Genomic DNA, 20,956 nt, shown 5'->3' with positions numbered 1-20,956 from the left:
TTAGTTCAAACATAAATTCAGACAGAGCCCTAAAACAAACACAACAAAACTAAGCCCTCAGCAGTGGTTTTAATTATTGCCAGAGCGCCAGAAACAGACCAACAAACAACAATCACTCTTTTAAATGAATTAGAAAAATATATATATTGCGATAATTTGGCGTCAGATTTAAACAACCCATGAGAAAGCTGAAAGCTTTTAATGCAAATTTATCAGAAATCTGGCAGGAACTACCTGCATTTTCTTTTTTAGCGCATACCGCCATCTTTTGGCCACATTTTGCCACAGCAGAAGCGTTTTCATGTGGAAAAGTTTCAACAGCGAACTGAGGCAAAATATTTTCTAAAATTCTAAAAATAGACTTACTGTTTAATTATGAAAATGCTTAATAATATTATATATTAGTACAACAGTGCGTTTTATCTGAAATATTTTTTTTATCTGAAAATGCTTTCTCCACTTAAGACTGTCCCTAATTATCTATCTATCTATCTATCTATCTATCTATCTATCTATCTATCTATCTATCTATCCATTTTGCCAAAAATTTTGGGACACCCCTCCAAATCCCTGAAATCAGGTGTTGTTTTTCAGGGGTTGGGCTTGGCCCCTTAGTTCCAGTGCAAGGAACTCTTAATGTTTCAGCATACCAAGACATTTTGGTCAATTTCATGCTCCTAACTTTGTGGAACAGTTTGGGGATGACCCCTTCCTGTTCCTGCATGTCTGCACACCAGCGCACAAAGCAAGGTCCATAAAGACATGGATGAGTGAGTTTATCTATCTATCTATCTATCTATCTATCTATCTATCTATCTATCTATCTATCTATCTATCTATCTATCTATCTATCTATCTGTCAAATTTAGTTTATGAGCATGTATCATTCATTGCACATATATGGGTTACAAATATGCGTGATGTGTCATAACAGTAAAAAGTGTAGTCACAATATAAAGTGACGCAGAAACGCCCGTGAGGGAGATTTCCGCTGATCGGGGATCAGGTCCTGATTTTAACGATGCAAAGTCATTTGGTTATTTTCTGCACTGCCAATATTAGAATATGAATCCACCGTTTAATTTCTTGTTTAATCGCGTAGTTCATGCTACATATACGACCCTGACATCTGTTTCTGTGTGGACACTGGACACTCAGAGTTCTGCTGGTCGCGTCTTGATAAACTTGGTGCTACGTCATTTCCTGCATTTGGCGCGTCGCTAGTTTGCGGAAGCAAGCGATAGGTAAGAACAATTGCTGTTTATTTATTTAGTTGCTATATTTCCTCATCCCAAATAGCGACTTAATGTGTTATAATCGTATCATTGCTCAAGACGCTCAAAAGAGATGATTTGTGCACTGAAAGGAAAAAAACATTTCCTGAATGAAAGGCCTATATCTTTACATAAACATCTGGAAATCTCCAGACGTTTTACTTGTATTAACGCCCAAATTGCAGGATTTAATCTGAATTACAGTCTTCTTCATTAGCTTGTTATTATTTGTAATTCAGAACTTCCTAATTAACTTGAATTAGTAGCCCATCAGCTACAGCAAAGTGGCAACATGTCCCTGCAAACAGGCACAACACGTTTAGCATTAGGTTCTACGCTCAGGACGGTACAAGACAAGGGCTACTGCTATTAATAGAGTGCTTAAAACACGGAATTAGGACTAATTCCAACTAGTCATTACAAGCTGCATGTCTTCTTCCATATGTTAGAAAACTGATTTAATCTCATACTGACCACGGTAATGCTTTAAGGCTGTGGCGGTGTCTCGATAAGGAGAAATTAAATTGGTATATCATAAACATTATACTCTAGAGGTTTTAATGATGATATGAAAACAAATACCCAATTATGACGAGATTTCCTTTAACTAAACAGCCCGGTTTAGAGATAACACCCATTTTTTACACATCTGCTAGGTCAGTTTTACTTTTAACAATGATCAAGCAGTTGCCTAAACCAAATAATGTCAAATATTACAACTGGCAAAGATGCCTGCTTTGGTAGTAGTTTTAAGGGCGCTTACAATCTATATTTTTATTTCTAAATCAGTTTTTTTGTACTTATTGGATTTTGAGGTTTTGTTTTTTCCTTTTCATTTTTTTAAAAGTAGTTTACGTAACTGTTTTAATTGATCAGATTCAGTGTCAATATATGTACAATGGGCATTATGGATGAAGAACTGTTCTGCAGCTACCTATAACAGGAAACATAACACTCCTTTGTAATGCATGCCTTTGTAATGTATCGGCTTCTAGAATAACAGTAATGAGCAGCGGAGACAGCAATCCTGCAGCTACCCCCACCCCCTGTGAGGACATACACGGTGATGGACGATGGATGTCACTGGTAAGTCTGCTCAAAATCCATTCCACATACATAAAAGAATACATATTCAGTGAATTGTACACTTTCTGTTTTGTATTAATAATACTTTGCATTTAAAAATGATGGACTTCTGTTTCTCTGTACAGCACAATCGTTTTGTATCTGACAGTAAAGGGAAGGAACCAGACGTGCTCTTCGTCGGAGATTCTCTTGTCCAACTAATGCATGAGTTTGAGGTATGATTTATGTTTTTGATTCCGTTATACAGACAATTGTAATCACGTAAACACGCACATATGCTTATTCATGACTGACTTGTACATAGTGGTGTGATGCTGATATAATGGCATACTATAATAAGAAAACTAATATGAAATTATATTGTTGTGGGTTATACTATAATGGTTCTTTTTCATGATGTGTAGACTGAAAAATATGTTACTGGGTTATGGGGTTATCATGCCATGAATAGTACCATTGCCATTACCAACTAGTACCAGAATATATTAGAATATATTTGTGCTGGGTTGCATTTATTTGGTGCCCTGGTACAGCAGGGGATTTTTAACACCTTGATGTTTTCACTTTTGGGCTAGTAAACAGTACATGTATGCTGTGTGTGTATATATATATTTATATTTATCACCAAAAATATTTTGCCAAAATTAATCCTATGGTCACTGAGTAAATTTTCAGTGTATGCTGAGTGTTTTCATGCCGTAATAAGTTGCAAAACCATTTGACATCATCTGCATTATTTATTTTGCAGATATAATAGACATAATATGTCTTTAATTCGATAATTACATATACCTTTATACTATATATAGTGCTGTTTTCACCGAAAAGCCTGACTTAAAGAGCTGGATGGGGAACCTGTGTAGGTAATTGCAGCTGTGACCATACCAAGCTATTTTACAGAGCTATTTTACTTAAGCAGTGGCTGGAATCCAGAGTGTTTGTTGAAGTGTGGGCATAGTTTGTGCAAAGGGATTATTGTGATGACTCTGACAGCTTATTTAGGGTTTGACCGATCATGCCAATGGAAATAGAATTGCATTAATCTAAGCATAATGAAAGGTGAATTAAGATGTCCGTGTCTCCAGTTTCAAATTAAGGGTTGAAGTTAGGCGGAGTTGTTGATTACCAACAAAGCATCAATTCAGTAAGCAACTCAAATATGGGGCTCAAGCCAGACCAATCAAAGATTGTGTGCAATAGGGTGTAGAAGAAAAAAATGGACATTCAATACAATGTTCAACAAGCTTAAACATGCATGTAAAATGATCCACTGAACTGAATCAGCAGCAGTCCAGGGACAATAATGCAGAAATGAAATAAAGAAAACAAAGCTGTTGTACTCGGCAGAATTTGGTTCAAATACAATTAGAACATACACAAAAACAATGTACATGTAAACTGGAGGAGTGCTATGAATCAAACACATTAAAAATTTTACACTATTATTAATTACAGTCATGTATTTTGCTTAGTTAACCCTTTGAGAAATCTCTGCATGTACTTTTCTTGTCATTAGACTATGAATTTTTTTTTTATTATTATTATATTTTAAATGTTAGATTGGTGTCATTTGTGCTTAACAGCATTATGTATATTTTTAATCTAAGTTTAGAAATAATGTAAATTTTTAGTTATGTAGTTTCTAACCTGAGGTCAGCTATGATAAAGCTGAGAACTACATACAGTGAGGGAAAAAATTATTTGATCCCCTGCTGATTTTGTACGTTTGCCCACTGACAAAGAAATGATCAGTCTGTAATTTTAATGGTAGGTTTATCTGAACAGTGAGAGACAGAATAACAACAAAAAAAAATCCAGAAAAACACATTTCAGAAAAGTTCTACATTGATTTGCATTTTAATGAGTGAAATAAGTATTTGATCCCCTATCAATCAGAAAGATTTCTGGCTCCCAGGTGTCTTTTATACAGGTAAGGAGCTGAGATAACAGTAGGAGCACTCTCGGGGAGTGCTCTTAATCTCAGCTTGTTAACTGTATGAAAGACACCTGTCCACAGAAGGAAGCAATCAATTAGATTCCAAACTCTCCATCATGATCAAGACCAAAGAGCTGTCCATGGATGTCAGGGACAAGATTGTAGACCTACACAAGGCTGGAATGAGCTACCAGACCATCGCCAAGCAGCTTGGTGAGAAGGTGACAACAGTTGGTGCGATTATTCCCAAATGGAAGAAACACAAAATGACTGTCAATCTTCCTCGGTCTGGGGCTCCATGCAAGATCTCACCTCATGGAGTTTCAATGATCATGAGAACGGCGAGGAATCAACCCAGAATTACACTGGAGGATTTTGTCAGTGATCTCAAGGCAGCTGGGACCATAGTCACCAAGAAAACAATTGGTAACACACTACGCCGTGAAAGACTGAAATCCAGTAGCGCCCGCAAGGTCCCCCTGCTAAAGAAAGCACATGTACAGGCTCATCTGAAGTTTGCCAGTGAACATCTGAATGATTCAGAGGAGAACTGGGTGAAAGTGTTGTGGTCAAATGAGACCAAAATCCAGCTCTTTGGCATCAACTCAACTCGCCGTCTTTGGAGGAGGAATGCTGCCTATGACCCCAAGTACACCATCCCCAGGTGACAGGACAACCGCACCGCATCAAAGGGACGATGGACGGGGCCATGTACCGTTAAATCTTGAGTGAGAACCTCCTTCCCTCAGCCAGGGCATTGAAAATGGGTCGTAGATGGATATTCCAGCCTGACAATGACCCAAAACACACGGCCAAGGCAACAAAGGAGTGGTTCAAAAAGAAGCACATTAAGGTCCTGTAGTGGCCTAGAAAGTCTCCAGACCTTAATCCCATAGAAAATCTGTGGAGGGAGCTGAAGGGTCAGCCACAAAACCTTAATGACTTGGAGAGGATCTGCAAAGAGGTGTGGGCCCAAATTCCTTGAGATGTGAGATGTGTGCAAACCTGGTGGCCAACTACAAGGAATGTCTGACGTCTGTGATTGCCAACAAGGGTTTGCCACCAAGTACTAAGTCATGTTTTGCAAAGGGGTCAAATACTTATTTCACTCAATAAAATGCAAATCAATGTATAACTTTTTTTTGAAATGTGTTTTTCTGGATTTTTTTTGTTGTTATTCTGTCTCTCATTGTTCAGATAAACCTACCATTAAAATTACAGACTGATCATTTCTTTGTCAGTGGGCAAACATACAAAATCAGCAGGGGATCAAATCATTTTTTCCCTCACTATAAGTGTACTATGGGTTTAATTCACTAATGGTTTTGTAATTCACTGCTTCTACCTGGCCACTTTGAACATAAAAATATATCTTTTTTTTGATGTTGCATCTGCACATTCAGATGACTGTTGGAAATATGGACAGGTTTCCTTATGATGATTAACCTCCCACTTGTATTTCATTGTTTAATGGACTGGTTACTGTGGTGTGAAGAAACAATAGTGTTTGAGGTTATGGATTTTATAATAATAGTGATTAATTAATACAGGAAGATGAACAGAGAAACCATCACAGTAGTCTAGTTGGCTACTCAAAGCAGCTTATCAGAAATGTGGAGATGAATAGGTCAAAGAGCACCCATCTGCTGGGTCAGTCTGTTTTTAATGACTCAGTTTGGCTCAAAATGGGGGACTTCCAAATGGAAAATACAGACAGGACAGGAAAAGGGAAAGTATAGTTGTCATTTTAGCCATTTTAGGGTGCTGACTGCTGTGCATGTTTTAATTCAATTTAACTAAAGACCATACACCAGCAATAAGGTTAAAACCCTTGTAGTGTTTGCAAGGCTACTTTTCTGGACCAAATATTCAGAAAAATAACATGTACATAGTCGGTTAGTGTAGCTTTTTTTATAACTTCCATTTTAAAATGCATTTATTAATGAATGTGTGTGCTGTTGACAGGTTTGGAGAAAGCTGTTTTCCCCACTCCATTCTCTGAATTTTGGGATTGGTGGTGATGCGACACAGCATGTCCTATGGAGACTCAGTAATGGAGAACTGGACCATATCTGCCCCAAGGTACAGCTTCCACTTTGCTGAGGTTGCTTAGTGTAGCCAGATATTTTGGCTGAGTCATAATCTAATTGAATATTTATATTATATTTATTATATAAAACCTGTTCTTGTTAAACATTAATGTACTATATATCAGATTTATATTCACCGTGCCTTAATGTGCTAGATACATATGTTTTCATAGATATCAATTAAATATGTTTTTTTCCCCCATTACATGTAGGTGGTAGTGTTGTGGGTGGGCACTAATAATCATGGCCACACCCCCGAGCAGATCTGTGGCGGCATCATGGCCATTGTTAACGTGATCAACAAGCACCTTCCTCAAACTCACGTTCTTGTACTGGTCAGTTCATTCTCTTAATATCTACATCACATTGTTTTTTTGTTATATATAATAGAAAAAGGTCCATTCATCAATGCTTTTTCAGAAGAACAAAATATATTTAAGCTGTTGTTTTTACAATACTTTAAATTGAGGGTTTTTTTCCTGTTTCTATTGATTTTATTTGGCATACATTTAATTTACATGCTAAAGCATGTTCTAGCACATTTTGTTGTTGACTGGTGCAGTCGGTTGTGTCATTTATAATCTTCACTGTTTTCAGTAAATAGAACTGATTCATATTACACAAACGCGCACACACACATTCACCACACACAAATTCACACCTGGGGCAATGTAGCAATGTTTTTGGTAGTTGGAGGGAAACTGGAGATGGAAGTATGGAGAAGAAACTCCACACACAGAAACATGAGCTCAGGATAGAACCCTGCCAACATTAACCACTGCTCTGCATGGTACAAAGGTCATTAGTAAGTTGGTATTTTGTTATTTGAAAACTGGATGGATATGCCTTTTCTTTTTGTCTGTCATTAGGGTGTTTTGCCGAGAGGGAAGAGTCTGAACCCACTACGCAAGCGTAACGCACGAGTGAACACTCTGGTGCAGGCTGAGCTGGAATCTCTCTCATATGCCTCCTTTTTGGACGTGGATCCTGGATTTGTGCAATCAGATGGCTCCATCTCCCATCAGGACCTATACGATTATCTCCACCTAACAGCACAGGCCTATCAGAAAGTGTGCCAGCCAATATACACACAAATTAAAACCCTGCTAGAAACGCACGCACCCTGAGTGCCCAAAAGCAAATAAGTCTTCATACACTATTGTAGACATGTATCCTACACACAGAAATTATCAACAGTTAAAAATCATGCACTTACATTAATACTGTTACGGACCAACAAGTCATAAGATATAGTACACTAACACCTATACATACACTGTTCTAAGCAGACCCCTCAATGACATTTCATTTATTGATTTCGGTAAATACATTATGCGAATTATCTGATCATTGTGCTCACTAGAGTGATGCTTCAACTACCATGACAAAAAACTGCCACTTAGTTATTTTTGCTGACCCCAAGCAAAATAATTTTTTTTTCTAGCAAAAGATGTTAGCTTAAGCCTATGGAAAGTTCGTGGTCACTGCACAGTTAACAAGAAGCAGTGGGTTGTGTTTTTAATGAGAAATATTTAAGTCAAAGCTCAATGAATAAATGCAGCCTTTCAGTTTAGAACTTCACAGTGAACTTCCACTCACGTAACAGTGGTTAGAAAATACACGACCATGGTGAAGCGTTGGCAAGGCAGAGTTTTAAGTTCACATACATTGAACTTTTTTTTTTTTCCTAAAAGCACTTATGATTTCTTTGTTTTGTACAATGTTTGTTGGTTTGTCATAAATGCATAGAAAGCTTTAGTTAGTATCTGTCTCCTGGCTGTATGTCTATGTTGGAACCTGTAAATATTGTCTTTTCTTTTCTGCAAAGTTTACTATAGTAAAACATAAATTTGACATGCTTACATAACCCCATGGCACCTGACAGTTCAGTTCTCCAATTCTTGTCTATGAGAACAACTGCATTACCTCTGTTTAATGTTTTTCTTGCTCCAGCAGATCTGTTACAACTATAGAAAAGTCACATTCTGCTGATAAGATCAAATGCATAAGAGCAATGAAAATGTTAAACACTATGCTGTGACCTGTACATAACGCCTTTATAAGTAATTCCACTTTAGTGTCGTCCTGCTTTTTATGTCTTTTCATCCTGTCCTGTGACATTGATAAAGAATCCTTTGGTCACAAACCTGTTGGCCTGTGAAGAACAAAATCTCAAGAGCTTCCATCAATAATTCGGGCCAAATCTGTGATTTAACACTGCAAAATGCAAATGTCTTCTGTCTTAAAATGCTGGATTAAAACCATGGACTCAACCAACTGGGTGTCTTGATTTAATGGATATACACAGTGTAGGAGGTGCTAGACTATTCCTTTTTCAGTGAAAGTAACAGGCATAACAATATAGCAATAATCAGTAATATCTACTTGGAAAATTCACAGAGCTACATATAAACACATTACAGAATTCCATTGTCAATGAGAGTTGTTTGGAGTTACAATAGTCTACCAGCAAACCTTTATTTTAGAATGTGTTAAGATATTCTCAATACATATTTTTCCAAGAACATACACCAGTATATTTTTGCAATTATCTAATCATGTGGCAGTAGTGCAATGCATAATATCACGCAGGGCAACACGTTTGCGTAATGTTCACATCAAACAGAATTTGGAGTGTCATCTCAGTGATTTTGTCTGTGGCATGATTGTTGGTACTTTATGGGCTGGTTTCTGTGTTTCTATAACTGCTGATCTGCTGGGATTTTCATTTACACCAGTCTATAGAGTTTACTCAGAATGGTGCAATAAAGAAAAACACATAAAATGAGCAGCAGTTCTGTGGACCGAAACATCTCGTTGATGAGAGAGGTCAAGAGAGAACGATCAGACTGGTTTCAGCTGACAGAAAAGCTACAGTGACTCAGATAATCACTCTATACCACTGTGGTCAGCAGTAAAAGCATCTCAGAATACACAACACATAAAAACTTGAGACAAGTTGAGCTAGAACAGCAGAAAACCACATCGGGTTCCACTTCTCCACCTGAGGCTGCAGTAGATATACTCTCACCAAAACTCAACACAAAAAACTGTAATCTAGTCTGATGAATCTCAATTTCTGTGTCCAACATCTTGTGGTATTGATGTCACAAGTCATATTTGGTTGTACAAGTGATACCCAAAGGTTAGAAAGTCTAAAAACAGTGGAGAGAGTAAATTGTTAGGATGAATTTTTCAGTGAAACAGTGGATTACAGTTATAAATGGACTTTTAAGATTTTTTGCTGATACATCTGTAGTCTCAATCATTGCCAGTGGCAAAGGCATGATAAGACAAGACATCTTTATAGGAGCATATCCAAGAAATCAAATTCCTAAATGTAAGAAGACTAATGTGCCTGCACTGATGTCCCTGAAATTCTAGTATATCTTTACATCTCAACATGTCAAACCAAATAGTTAATGACCAATAAACGGAGCTTTAACTTTTGCTAAATTCTGGGCATGTAGAACTGCACAAAGGTTGTTTTTTCTTGTACATCAACTGTTAAAGAATGTTCATGGCTGGTGATGTTGAATGCTGTCTTTTTAATTTTTGTGAGGTGAATCAAGATGTGATCCCAGAGGTATCATGTTCAGATTGTTGAATAAAGATAATAATGCACATAAAGTGAAGCCTTTTCAGAGAGAAATATGTCTGCAATGGTGTAGAGTTTCTAATCTTTTATATGAGTGAAGTTTTTGGAATGATAAAGGACTAAGACATAAACATGACCAGTTTCATGTCAAGCCAGCATAAAAATAAAAAATAAAAAGATGTAGAAGGGGAAAGAACTTGGCATTCTCATGTAAATATAATATGGACTTATTGTCCACATGTCAGCTTTGATTTGGCTTTTCTTCTAGCATGCTCAGGCATGGTGCATGAAAGCAGACACCAAGAGCCTCTGCTTATAAATACTGAACTGCTTCACTTACACACAGTAGTTTGCAATCTTCAGCAAAAAATTACACATAAAATAGAAGTTGAAAGTGATCGTTTTGGAGAAAAGATGAAATTTTTGGTGTTTCTGTTGGCTGTTACTGTCATGGTGGACTTCAATGCTCTTTGCCAGGGTACTGTACTTGTTTCTTATACATTATAACTATATGATATTAATTACATATTATAAAATACCTCGCTGAGAATAACAAACTTATGGGACTTTATAATGAAATTTTCATGAAAGATGTTTGCTCATCTGCTCACATTGCGCTCTTTGCTTTTTTGTCCTCACAGAGGTTATTGACTCCCAAGAAAAAGACTCAAGCTGTAAGTTAGTTGTATTTTGTCATTTCATTAGTGGTCTGTGGCTGTGTTGAGCTAAAATTTCTGATAATAACCAAAAGTTGAAACTTTTATTTTAAATATACCCTTTATAATACACATATGCACTCTTCACTCACTTTAATAGGAACACGTACATCTGTTCTTTATGCAATCAACAGCCCCACACCACTCTCTGTAAACTCTAGATACTGTTGTGCATACTGTTTGAGTATCTGAAATACTCAAACCAGCCCATAGTTTAAGTCACAAAGATCACAGAGTTGCTTGATTTGAACATTAACTGTAGCTCTTGACTTGAATTTGCACAATTTTATGCACTAAGCTGCTGCCAAATAATTGACTGACTGTACAAAAGCATAAATGTGCAGGTGTACAGGTATTCATAATAAAGTGGGCAGCGAGCAAGTGTAGTCGACAAACCTTTTTGCTAGGTAATGCCTTTTTCTGACTCAATAAAATACTAAAAAAAGGATTTATATTTAAAATGTTTTCCCAAAAGTAGTAGCAAGTAATAAAGGGTTTACTGGACATATTTCTTGTGCGTAATGTAGTGGCAGCCAGTTCAGGAAATGCAGTGAGACCTGCTGATGCTAAAAGTCCAAACAAAACCACCAAGCCACGAACTGGAAATTGTCTCTGCCCAGGTGAGTACTGTTACAGTTTCAATGCGGAAAAAAATGTCAAAAGGGACCAGGAGTGTGTGATATAGTGCACGCAAAAACTAACTCTGAGGAGTTGTACTCTTCTAATTATAATAAAGTCTTCTTTATAATACAAAATAGTGGACTAGTGCCCCAATTGTCTTGTTTGGCTTTTCCTTTTTGAAGAGCACCCCTTAAAACATGCTCATTCCATATGAATTAAATAATTACAGTGAATTATTATATTTCCCTGTGTCAATATAAACTGAGATAGCACTAGTTGAAATTCTTTTTCAGTATGTTTTTACTACAGCAAGAACAACATTTATACATTTAAGTGCTGCTTCAAATAATTAGGAAGTACTCAAACAAAGTGGCAAAATGTTTGGCAAAAATTAACATATACTTATAACATATATTTTCCTAATGCAGTAATTCAGCACAAACTGAGTTCATTTCCTTGTGTCTTTAGGTAAAAGTAAAACTCAGAAAGGGTGTCCATGCAAAATGGCCAGTAAGTCTCTCTCTCTCTCTCTCTCTCTCTCTCTCTCACTCTCTCTCTCTCACACACACACACACACACACGCACACACACACTCGCACAAAGAAACAGTAAGTTCATGCAAAATGACAAGTAAAAACCACACCCTTTAAACAATGGGGCTTTGTGATGGCACTTGTGTATTTCCATTTTTCAAACTTTCCCTTTTACTCTTTGTTGTTGGTGTCTGTTATTAATACCGATGCTCTTTATCCTTTCTTAGATGGACTCAATCAGGAAGAAAAGGCCCAGTGCATTAAGGGAGGCATTAACAAGTACAAAGATTGCAAGAATTACCTTTTGAAAAACAAGAAAAAGACCAAACACATTAGTACCCCGATATAATCATTTTTCCAGCACACCTTCTAGCTGGCATCAGTATTTACCATTTTCTACTCTGAAGAGCATTGCTTTTTATTAAATTCTTTAATCTAATCCAAGATATAGCATTTGGAAAGGTGCTGTTAATACCATAAATCATTTATTTCATATATTATAGCATAAAAATGTACCGGTATACAGATTGCTTGTAGAATATAGATACAAGTTTCACAAAGTGCCTTCTGATGATATTTTTGTTATAAAATTATGCATTAGCTGTGCTTTATTACAGTGTAATCCAGTCAAATCTCATTAAAACTTATAAATCAGTATCATTCAGTCTCTGTGGATTATCTTCAATTAACCAAAACGAAAAGTATTTTAAATAAAAGTTTGCATGATACATGTTTGTTAAAAAGTAGCAGTAAATAAAGTATCAATATTAGTATGAGGGGTATATAATGAGGAATTTTAAAGATTTGAAGAAGAACATGATAGTGATTTAGTGAATCTAGTGAATTAATTATCTATAAAATGTAAGAAAATAGTCTAACAAGTAGAGCTAGTATAATTTGTAAACATGGCAGCAAATAATGATAATTAGAAAAAAATGAGAATTTGTGTAATCAATGATCATTCTGACATCATTCCTGTCCTGACAAAATTAATGTGCATTACTGACAGAGGTAATAGCAGGACATGGTTGATGGTTGATTTGCATTGCAATAAACTGAGATGTGAATAGGCAGAGACTTGTCCTTTTGGCACCCAGATCTCTACATTTTTGTATGTGGAGTCAATGAGAATTTTCTAGGAAAACAGCGCTTAGTCATCCAGTTGCCTGTCATTATTTATGGCTCTAATGAAACAACCATCATACCCAAGAGCTCACTGCATGATGAAAGATAATGTGTGACTTGTTCAGGAATTCAAAGTTCAACATGCTTATTATTATCCTGCTTCACTAAAACATATTTAAATATCTGGCTTTATTCTAGGCCTCAGAATGGTAGTGTGGATAATAAAAAGTAATGTGCTAGACTTAGTAAGTAAGGTGCAGAGGGGAATGCACAATACAGTAGATTCGCATGTCAGTTAGCAGGCTTCAGTTAGCAGCTCAGAAGGGCTTCATCAACATTAATAAAAGAACTAGAGCACACAAGGCAGTCAGCAACATGCTAGTCTGAAGAGGGGCTGCTGCATTACGTTCTGGAAAATAACAACATAAGTCATCAGTCATCATCACAATTTCAGATTTGATACCAATATATTATAACAGTAAAATATAATATAATATTTATTAATAAACTCATATAGACTTTCTCCTAACCCTAAAGATCAGCTATTTGATTGTGGAAATGCTCTGCTCACCTGAAATAACATAGGAAGTAGACAGTGTGTCGTTGGTCAGAGGGTTTATGGCCACACAGGTGTAATTATAACCCAGAGGAGGCATTAGAGGTAAAATTAAAATAGCATCCTCTTTAATGACAGTGTTGTTGAACAGCCAGTGGTAAACACTTGGTGGCTGAGACTTTGCATTGCACATTAAGATAGTGGCAGCCTTGATGTCAGCTGTTATAGTCACATCCACTGGCCCATCTGTTTAACACAAAAAACTTGCAGTCAGGCAAAATTTGTTGTTCAATAAACCTTGCCATGGCTTTATGTAATTGAAAATCTGAACATTTTTCTAGTATTCTATGTATATTGTATATGTCTTTACAAGGGGAAATGACTCATGATTTTATAAGGTATTTAATACAAGTGCCAGCTTTATCCACATCTGATTTTAAATACCTGAAATAAAAGGCACTTGTGGCATTTAAACTTGGGTATCCTCTATCTGATTACAAACAGTCGATTAGGTTCATATCCATTCTACTATAACATATAATTAAATCATTAGAAATAATAAAATCATAAAGCAAATTACACTCAGCTAGGAAGATTTTTAGATCAGTTCAAACTGCATTTACCACTGGGTTTGTTAAACTGCCTCTGTACCTGATGTAATCTTTGCAGGCCGCCAAAGCAATGCTATAAAGTTACCTAAAGGAACACATTCCATCTAGTGTTGCTAAAATACAGCATAGTTATCTTTTCTTAAAGTATGAATTTCAAAGTATATTGCTGGCCGGAATTCAGAATTCATCATTTGACTTGTTTTGCCAGATTGCGACATACACCGCATGCATATTAATAAGGATGAAATCGTGTGAGTGCCCAGAAATGTCTTTCTTCATACTTTAACATGATAATATGACAACATAAGATTCACCGTGATAAAAGCACAAGTCACTTACAATTAACTATTAGAATAAACGGCAGGCTAACATGTGGTCGAAAAGCATTTGTGGCAACACACGTATATGATCCATCGTCAGTGATCTGCAGAGGCTGGAAATCTACAGTGGTGCCATTTATGTACATGGATTTTGTGGCTGCAGTATTTAAAGGCTGGTTGTCTTTTAGCCACTGGATGGTGTTAAAGGAGCCAGTCACATTACAGAAGAGCTGCATATCCTTAGAGGCCAGAGGGCTGAGAGTACTGGGAGTCACCACCACTGAGGAAATACCCACTGAAGACAAAACAACACAGTTGATAACACTATAATTAGAAAGAGCATAGAAATAATTTAAAATATCTAAGTGCACACAAATATGTAACAGAAGAGTATCTGTTTTCTGTTGATGTGACAACTTATAGGTAGAATAGCAAAGGTCAGGAACCTAGAGGTCAAGACCTACCAATGACAGTTAAGTTCCATGTAGCACTGCTGTTTCCTCCTGTGATATTATTGTGGGCTAGGCAAGTGTATTCTCCACTGCTGTTTAGTGAAAGAGAGTAACCCTGATACACAGAGCCCTCTGCCACTTTAGAACCTTGGAAAAACCAGCTGTATTGACTGGCAGGTTGAGAGGAAGCAGAGCAATTTAGTGTCACATTAGAACCTACTTCTGCTATGGCTGGGCCAGAAATCCTAGTGGACAAGGGACCATCTAGATAGTTAAGAAGAAATAAAAGTCACATATGAGCACAATTTTTCTTGAATACATATTTAATATATTATGTATATGAAGATATGTATAACGCTATACTCACAGCTGACATCAAGGGAAATTGACCTGCTTGTTCCATTACTGATGCCATTCGCCACAGAACAGCGGAAAGGCCCACTGTCGTATCTTGTTACATTGCTAATAATGAGACTACTTCCATTAATATATACTTGATTATTGGCTGCGGTGACCACAGAGCTATCATTATACCATGTGATCGCTAACAGTGTGCCACTGCCTGTGCAGGTGAACACGACACTGCCATTAAACTCCACCAGATTTGTCTTACTTACTGTCAGAGACACATTTGTGATTGGCACTGATGGTAAGAAAAAAAAGACATTTTTAGTTTAGCATACATCCTATGCTGAACATTGACAGAGAACACTGAACAATAAAAGATGACTAAAAGCATATGGTTTTAAAACATTTAGAGAATATTTCAGTATGGATAATCTTTTTTTTTTCTCCTATGGTCATAAATTTGTACATTAATTACAAGATGGCTTTGGACAGCTATTTGCCATGAGCAGTTTTGCACTTCATCAGTGGATAACTTCAATAAGATAGAGTTCATATTATAACTAGAATGAATTTCGTGGTTATGCAATTGCACTTTTCGACCATATAGTACAAGATTATGGAAGGGAATTTATTTATAATCATACTATCCAGTGTCACCCAGCATGGGTTTCTTTTTGAGTATGGTTCTTCTCAAGATTTCTTCTTCATGCCATCACAGAGAGTTTCCCTTGCCATTATGACCTCTGGTTTGCTCATTAGGGATCCTTTTAAAATTTAAATTTATAGTATATATTGTGAAAGTATATATTGCTATAAATTGCATTATGACAATGCTTACTGTTAAAAGCACAATATAAATAACATTGAATCGAAATTTAATTTGTTCATCAATTGCATGTTAAAATATCTAAAATTGAAAATATATGAAAAAGATTTTTCCATCCTCCCTGCTATACATTTATTCATGTTTAGGTCTCTGATATGTCTGTTAGTGATAATTAAGACAGAAACGGGGACACAGAACTCACCAAGTTGAAGTGACTAAGGGTAATATTGGATTTCCTATAAAAACAGCTATTGCAACAGAACCTTACCCTAACCCTGCAATTAGCTATTCCCACATTCGACAGGTTTGTTCCATCAAGTGTCCAATACAATCATGTTACTTTTTTTTTTTTACAACTAACCTAATGATTAATCACTGAGATAAATTTGATTTATTAGCCTATGGAAATCATTACATTGTCATAAACTTTAGTTGAGCAACAATGTCATGTTGAAACGGGTTGAAAGGTTTTTTTTTGACATGATCTTACAACATAATCTTTTGTTGTGTGCGTTGCTTGTAATATATGTGTATTTATTTATTAACAAAATATCGCCAATGAGTCCTAGCATAGTTCAACTTCGTGTTTGGAAACTCACCCTGGACAGACTGTGTAAGTTCCACATTTAAATTTGGCTCCATGCCTTGCAGTTTATACAGTCCGGAATCACTCACTTGTACTGAATACAGAGTGATCTGATTTGTGGACAAGTTAAAAGATATTCGCCCTTTGTAATTCTCATTCACACTAAGTTGATTTGGGAACCAGATCAACATGAAGTTCCCATTAAAGGACCAAGTGCCAATAGTGATGTTCATCAGAGGATTTAGAGTAAGAGTGACATTTCCTCCAACAGCCTGAGGATTCGCAGATGAAGTCAAAGTCAGAGAGGTAACACCTGAAAGAGGACATATTTAGGTATATTATTTGTTAGAACAATAGCAATGTTGCTTTCCCTGGTTTGCAATGATGTTTTCACACCTGGTAGAAAAATACTACCACAAGCTACTTGCTATAGAAGATTTTTAATGTAGGATAGTAACTAGGCTTTTTTCCTCTCATAGCATAATAACAGACTTTAAAATTTTTTTTAAAATTTTTAAAAAAATGCATTTTCACTTTACAACAGTGAAAACATGAATGGAAACCTGACTACCATTACATTTTCTCTTTCTTTTTCCTGATAAGCTGCGGCTTCTGCCCATCACAGTCTAGTTGGAATCCTTTCATGCCTGAACATGGGGAATGATTATGATATTTTACTAGTAGAGCTGGCATAAGACATATGCATAGAAATTTCCTAATAAATCTGGTTGAAAATTCTGAGTCAACCCTTCCTGGATTACTGAATTACTGGGTTACTGGGCTACTATTTGTCAATCATAGCAGCTCAGGAACATTATATTGGAGAGTGTTTTTCTTTTTGACTTAAAAATGTTAGCATATATTTTAAATTAACAAAAAATCCTGTAAACTCTAGCTTTAAGTGAATATTAAATGATAATGATTGCACTTGGTAACTGGTAGTTAACACACCATAAAAAATGATAAAACAAAATAATTTTTTAAATAGACTGAACAAAGCACAAAGCAGATTCGTTTTTATCAGACCTCCCCATGTGACAAATGGACTTTAAACAATGAAACAATTAATAGCTCTGAATCTTTACTTTAGGTTTCAGCCTTTGGTTTCAACTGTAAAGTCTACAGTTGTTGTTAAAAAGGGTAAGCCATCATGAAGAGCTGTCTATAGGAGAAAAGCATTTTGAAGCTGAGAAAAAAAGGAAAAGCAATCAGAGGCATTACGCAAATAATGGGTAATGCAAATACAACAACTTGGAACCACTGGTGTACTGAGCAACGGACAGCAAGCAGGTTGGTAAAGGAAAACAAAACACCTGATAACAGAAACACTGGAAGAGCTGTGATGAAAAAAACAACAGTAAGTGAAATCAGAAGCAACTTCCACCAGGTAGGCATGAAGGTAACAGAATCCACTATTTGAAGAAGACTTTGAGAGCAGAAATATAGAGGCCATACAACAAGATGTAAACCATTCATCAAGAGTAAGAATCAGAAGGCAAGGTTGGAAATCTTAAAGAAACACAGAGACGAGCCACAAAATTTGGAGAACCAAGATTAACCTTCTACCAAAGTAACAGAAAGATGTGGAGAAAGTAAGGATCTGCTCATGATCCCAAACATACATGCACATCTGTGAAACCTGGTGGTGGTGGCTTCGGTTTACAGCATCTGGAACTAATCTTTCTCACTAATCTTTATTGATGATGTAACTCCTGATGGTAGCAGAATGAATTCAGAAGTCTACAGAAACATTCAGTCTGACAATTTACAGAGAAATGTACACACATTAATTGAGAGGAACTTCATCACGCAGCACAATAATGATCCTATAATCACACTGCCAACTCGACAAATGACTTTATCCGGGGGAAAAGTTTAACGTTTTAGTTTGGTTGAGTCAATCTGAATCTGAAATTAGATGCAATAAAAGCCTAGAAAAACATCGCAAAAGAAAATTTTTGATCTTGATGAATGGAGTGATGCTTTTTTTTTGTTCTAATTCATGGCTTGTAATTATCTTCACTGGTTATTATGTTGTCAGGACTAAGAAACAGCACAGAAGTATCCTACATGATGGACATTTATTGCCTAGAGCCTGTAATAAGCTAAAAATAATTCTTAGACTTGATGAAGAACTGCTATTGATAAAACAAGATAGGGAAAGAAGGCCTGTACAAGAATGGCCACTTACTTTTTTTGTGGTGTATAGGTGACCTTATTAAACTGTAGTTTACACTGTAGTTTAATGTCACCTATATACCACAAAAAAAAAAACTTTATGCACATGAGAAACCCATGTTCTTCTATTCTATATGATATTTGTACCAGCACAAAATGATGTCAAAACTACTAAGTGAAAGATAAATTACTTTAAAAAAAACTTATAATACAAAAAACCCTAACATTTTACATGAACATCTTTAGTCTTATTTATCAAAGGATTAAGTATAAGAGATATCAAGTAAATTTGATAAGTTCATTTTTTAAATTTTGCCTAGAAAAAAATGGGTTTGAAGATGCATTACCCCATAACCCCAATATATAATCAACAAACATTTTGAAAATAATACATAATGGCTAGAAAAAGAACTGAAACATATTAGAATATTAATGCTAGAAATACCTGTTATGTAGCTTGTGATGATCAAGGTGAAGCAACAGAAAAATTTAGACTCCATTTTGAGAAGGTTCCTGAGCTGCTTCTTTACGGTTCATTTGAAAGATGTAAGTCAGTGGGTTTTTATGGTGTAAAAATGACGGCTACCACCGTATTCAGATATGACATCAGTAAATATTTGCATAGTTTCAAAGGAATTGTGCAATACCTTACACACACACACACACACATGATAAAATTAATGCCAAGACCTAGGAAATTCATAGGAAAAAAACAGAACTGAAATGATATGGTAAGTGTGTTTTTGCATAAAAGGAGCCTGGGTTTTAACCTGTATCTTCTGGACAGCTTTTGCTCTATTTAATATCTAACCATAATAGCCACTGAGGCTAGGTCTAAGTAGGGGCTTTGAACTACTGAGGCAAGACACAAATATACTTAGACTTTTCCATCAAAGGGCACCACATACACTTACCAGCATGACTTTTTGAGAGCAAACCTCAATCTCCAGCTTTCTTGTTTTGTTTACAAAATCACTATTTGTTTAATCTAACACCATAATTTAGTATGTGTTATTCTTTTTATTATAATGTTTTTTTTTTCAGAATTATTTAAAATATAATGAATAAAAAAAACTATTTATTTGTGTGTTTGTTTGTTTATTTATGAGGATGACAAAATATTCCAGGGCAATGTACCGTATCTTACATTTCTTCTTACTGTGTGTAAATGTTTCACAAATAATATACTTGTATATATTTAATGCAATGTTGAAACTATTTGCTTATGTGTATTTGAAAACACACTGACAGAATGATTTTCCAAAAATGTAACTATTGATTTGAGAGTATTCAATTTCAATTCATTACAGTTTCACTAGCTGACACCAGATAGTGTGATTATAAATCATTTGCCTTCTATAACTGTACACTAGTGTCAAAAATTGTATTTCTGTAATAAGAAATCTATGATCTAACCTATGAATATGAGCAACAAAGTCTGCAAGTGAAATTATTAACTGTTCAAAATGGAGCCTTGAGTGCAACTTGTTCTTAGAAATTGCAGTCCTGATGCCATTCAAGGAAGAACATTGACAGCCATCCACAGTGATCTGATGGTGATCGTCAGGCTGTTCATGTGGGTGATTGTCAGGTGACGGATACTACAAACAGAAGAAGGGCAGAGTAGTTTCTCCAAAGTCTATATTGTGGTGCTGTGCAATTTAATCTTCTGTAAATTTGCAGAGTGCTTTATTTGACATGTTATACACCAAGTTCAATGTGTATGTTGGTTATCAAGATATGAACAGAGACAGATTTCTCCTTAGTCATTGAAAGCAATGACGAAGATTTCTGGCATCTTTTTTAATAGTGTAGGTGTTTATTGAAATCTATGGGAAGGCTTGCCAGTTTCTATATTACTACCCTTTGGCTACACAGATTTCATAATAACATCTGCTTCTCGCCTCTTTTCCGGTAGCACAATTGCACAATACAGCACATAGTTATAGAAGGGAATTATTTATAATAGCAGTAATTGTGATCATTTATAAGGGAATTATTTATAATTATAATTATTTATAAATTAATGTCACTTAGAGGAGGATGGCTTTCCTTTTGAGTCTGGTTCTTCTCAGGGATTCCTAATCCTGTCATATCAGA

General features: G+C 35.9%; 2 protein-coding genes across 2 annotated transcripts; one reads left to right on the top strand and one right to left on the bottom strand.

Moving 5' to 3' along the window:
- Nucleotides 1-752: 752 nt before the first annotated feature.
- Nucleotides 753-8,659, top strand: pafah1b3 (platelet-activating factor acetylhydrolase, isoform Ib, gamma subunit). Its single transcript, XM_058396148.1, has 7 exons — nucleotides 753-770; nucleotides 1,103-1,244; nucleotides 2,270-2,360; nucleotides 2,486-2,575; nucleotides 6,262-6,378; nucleotides 6,599-6,721; nucleotides 7,256-8,659. Exons 3-7 carry the CDS (start codon nucleotides 2,280-2,282, stop codon nucleotides 7,511-7,513), a joined length of 669 nt encoding a protein of 222 aa, XP_058252131.1. The 5' UTR covers nucleotides 753-770; nucleotides 1,103-1,244; nucleotides 2,270-2,279; the 3' UTR covers nucleotides 7,514-8,659.
- A 3,663-nt stretch (nucleotides 8,660-12,322) lies between these two features.
- Nucleotides 12,323-19,459, bottom strand: LOC131357182 (carcinoembryonic antigen-related cell adhesion molecule 5-like). Its single transcript, XM_058396143.1, has 7 exons — nucleotides 19,302-19,459; nucleotides 16,692-16,991; nucleotides 15,286-15,561; nucleotides 14,931-15,182; nucleotides 14,486-14,761; nucleotides 13,551-13,781; nucleotides 12,323-13,388 (listed from the first exon to the last, which is right to left on the bottom strand). The coding sequence occupies exons 1-7, from the start codon at nucleotides 19,354-19,356 to the stop codon at nucleotides 13,297-13,299; spliced, it is 1,482 nt and encodes a 493-aa protein (XP_058252126.1). The 5' UTR covers nucleotides 19,357-19,459; the 3' UTR covers nucleotides 12,323-13,296.
- Nucleotides 19,460-20,956: the final 1,497 nt, after the last annotated feature.

Source organism: Hemibagrus wyckioides, linkage group LG01 (assembly GCF_019097595.1).
Source record: "Hemibagrus wyckioides isolate EC202008001 linkage group LG01, SWU_Hwy_1.0, whole genome shotgun sequence".
Taxonomy (NCBI): domain Eukaryota; kingdom Metazoa; phylum Chordata; class Actinopteri; order Siluriformes; family Bagridae; genus Hemibagrus; species Hemibagrus wyckioides.
Note: the sequence above shows the minus strand (reverse complement) of the source record. Positions and strands in the feature narration are given on the sequence as shown.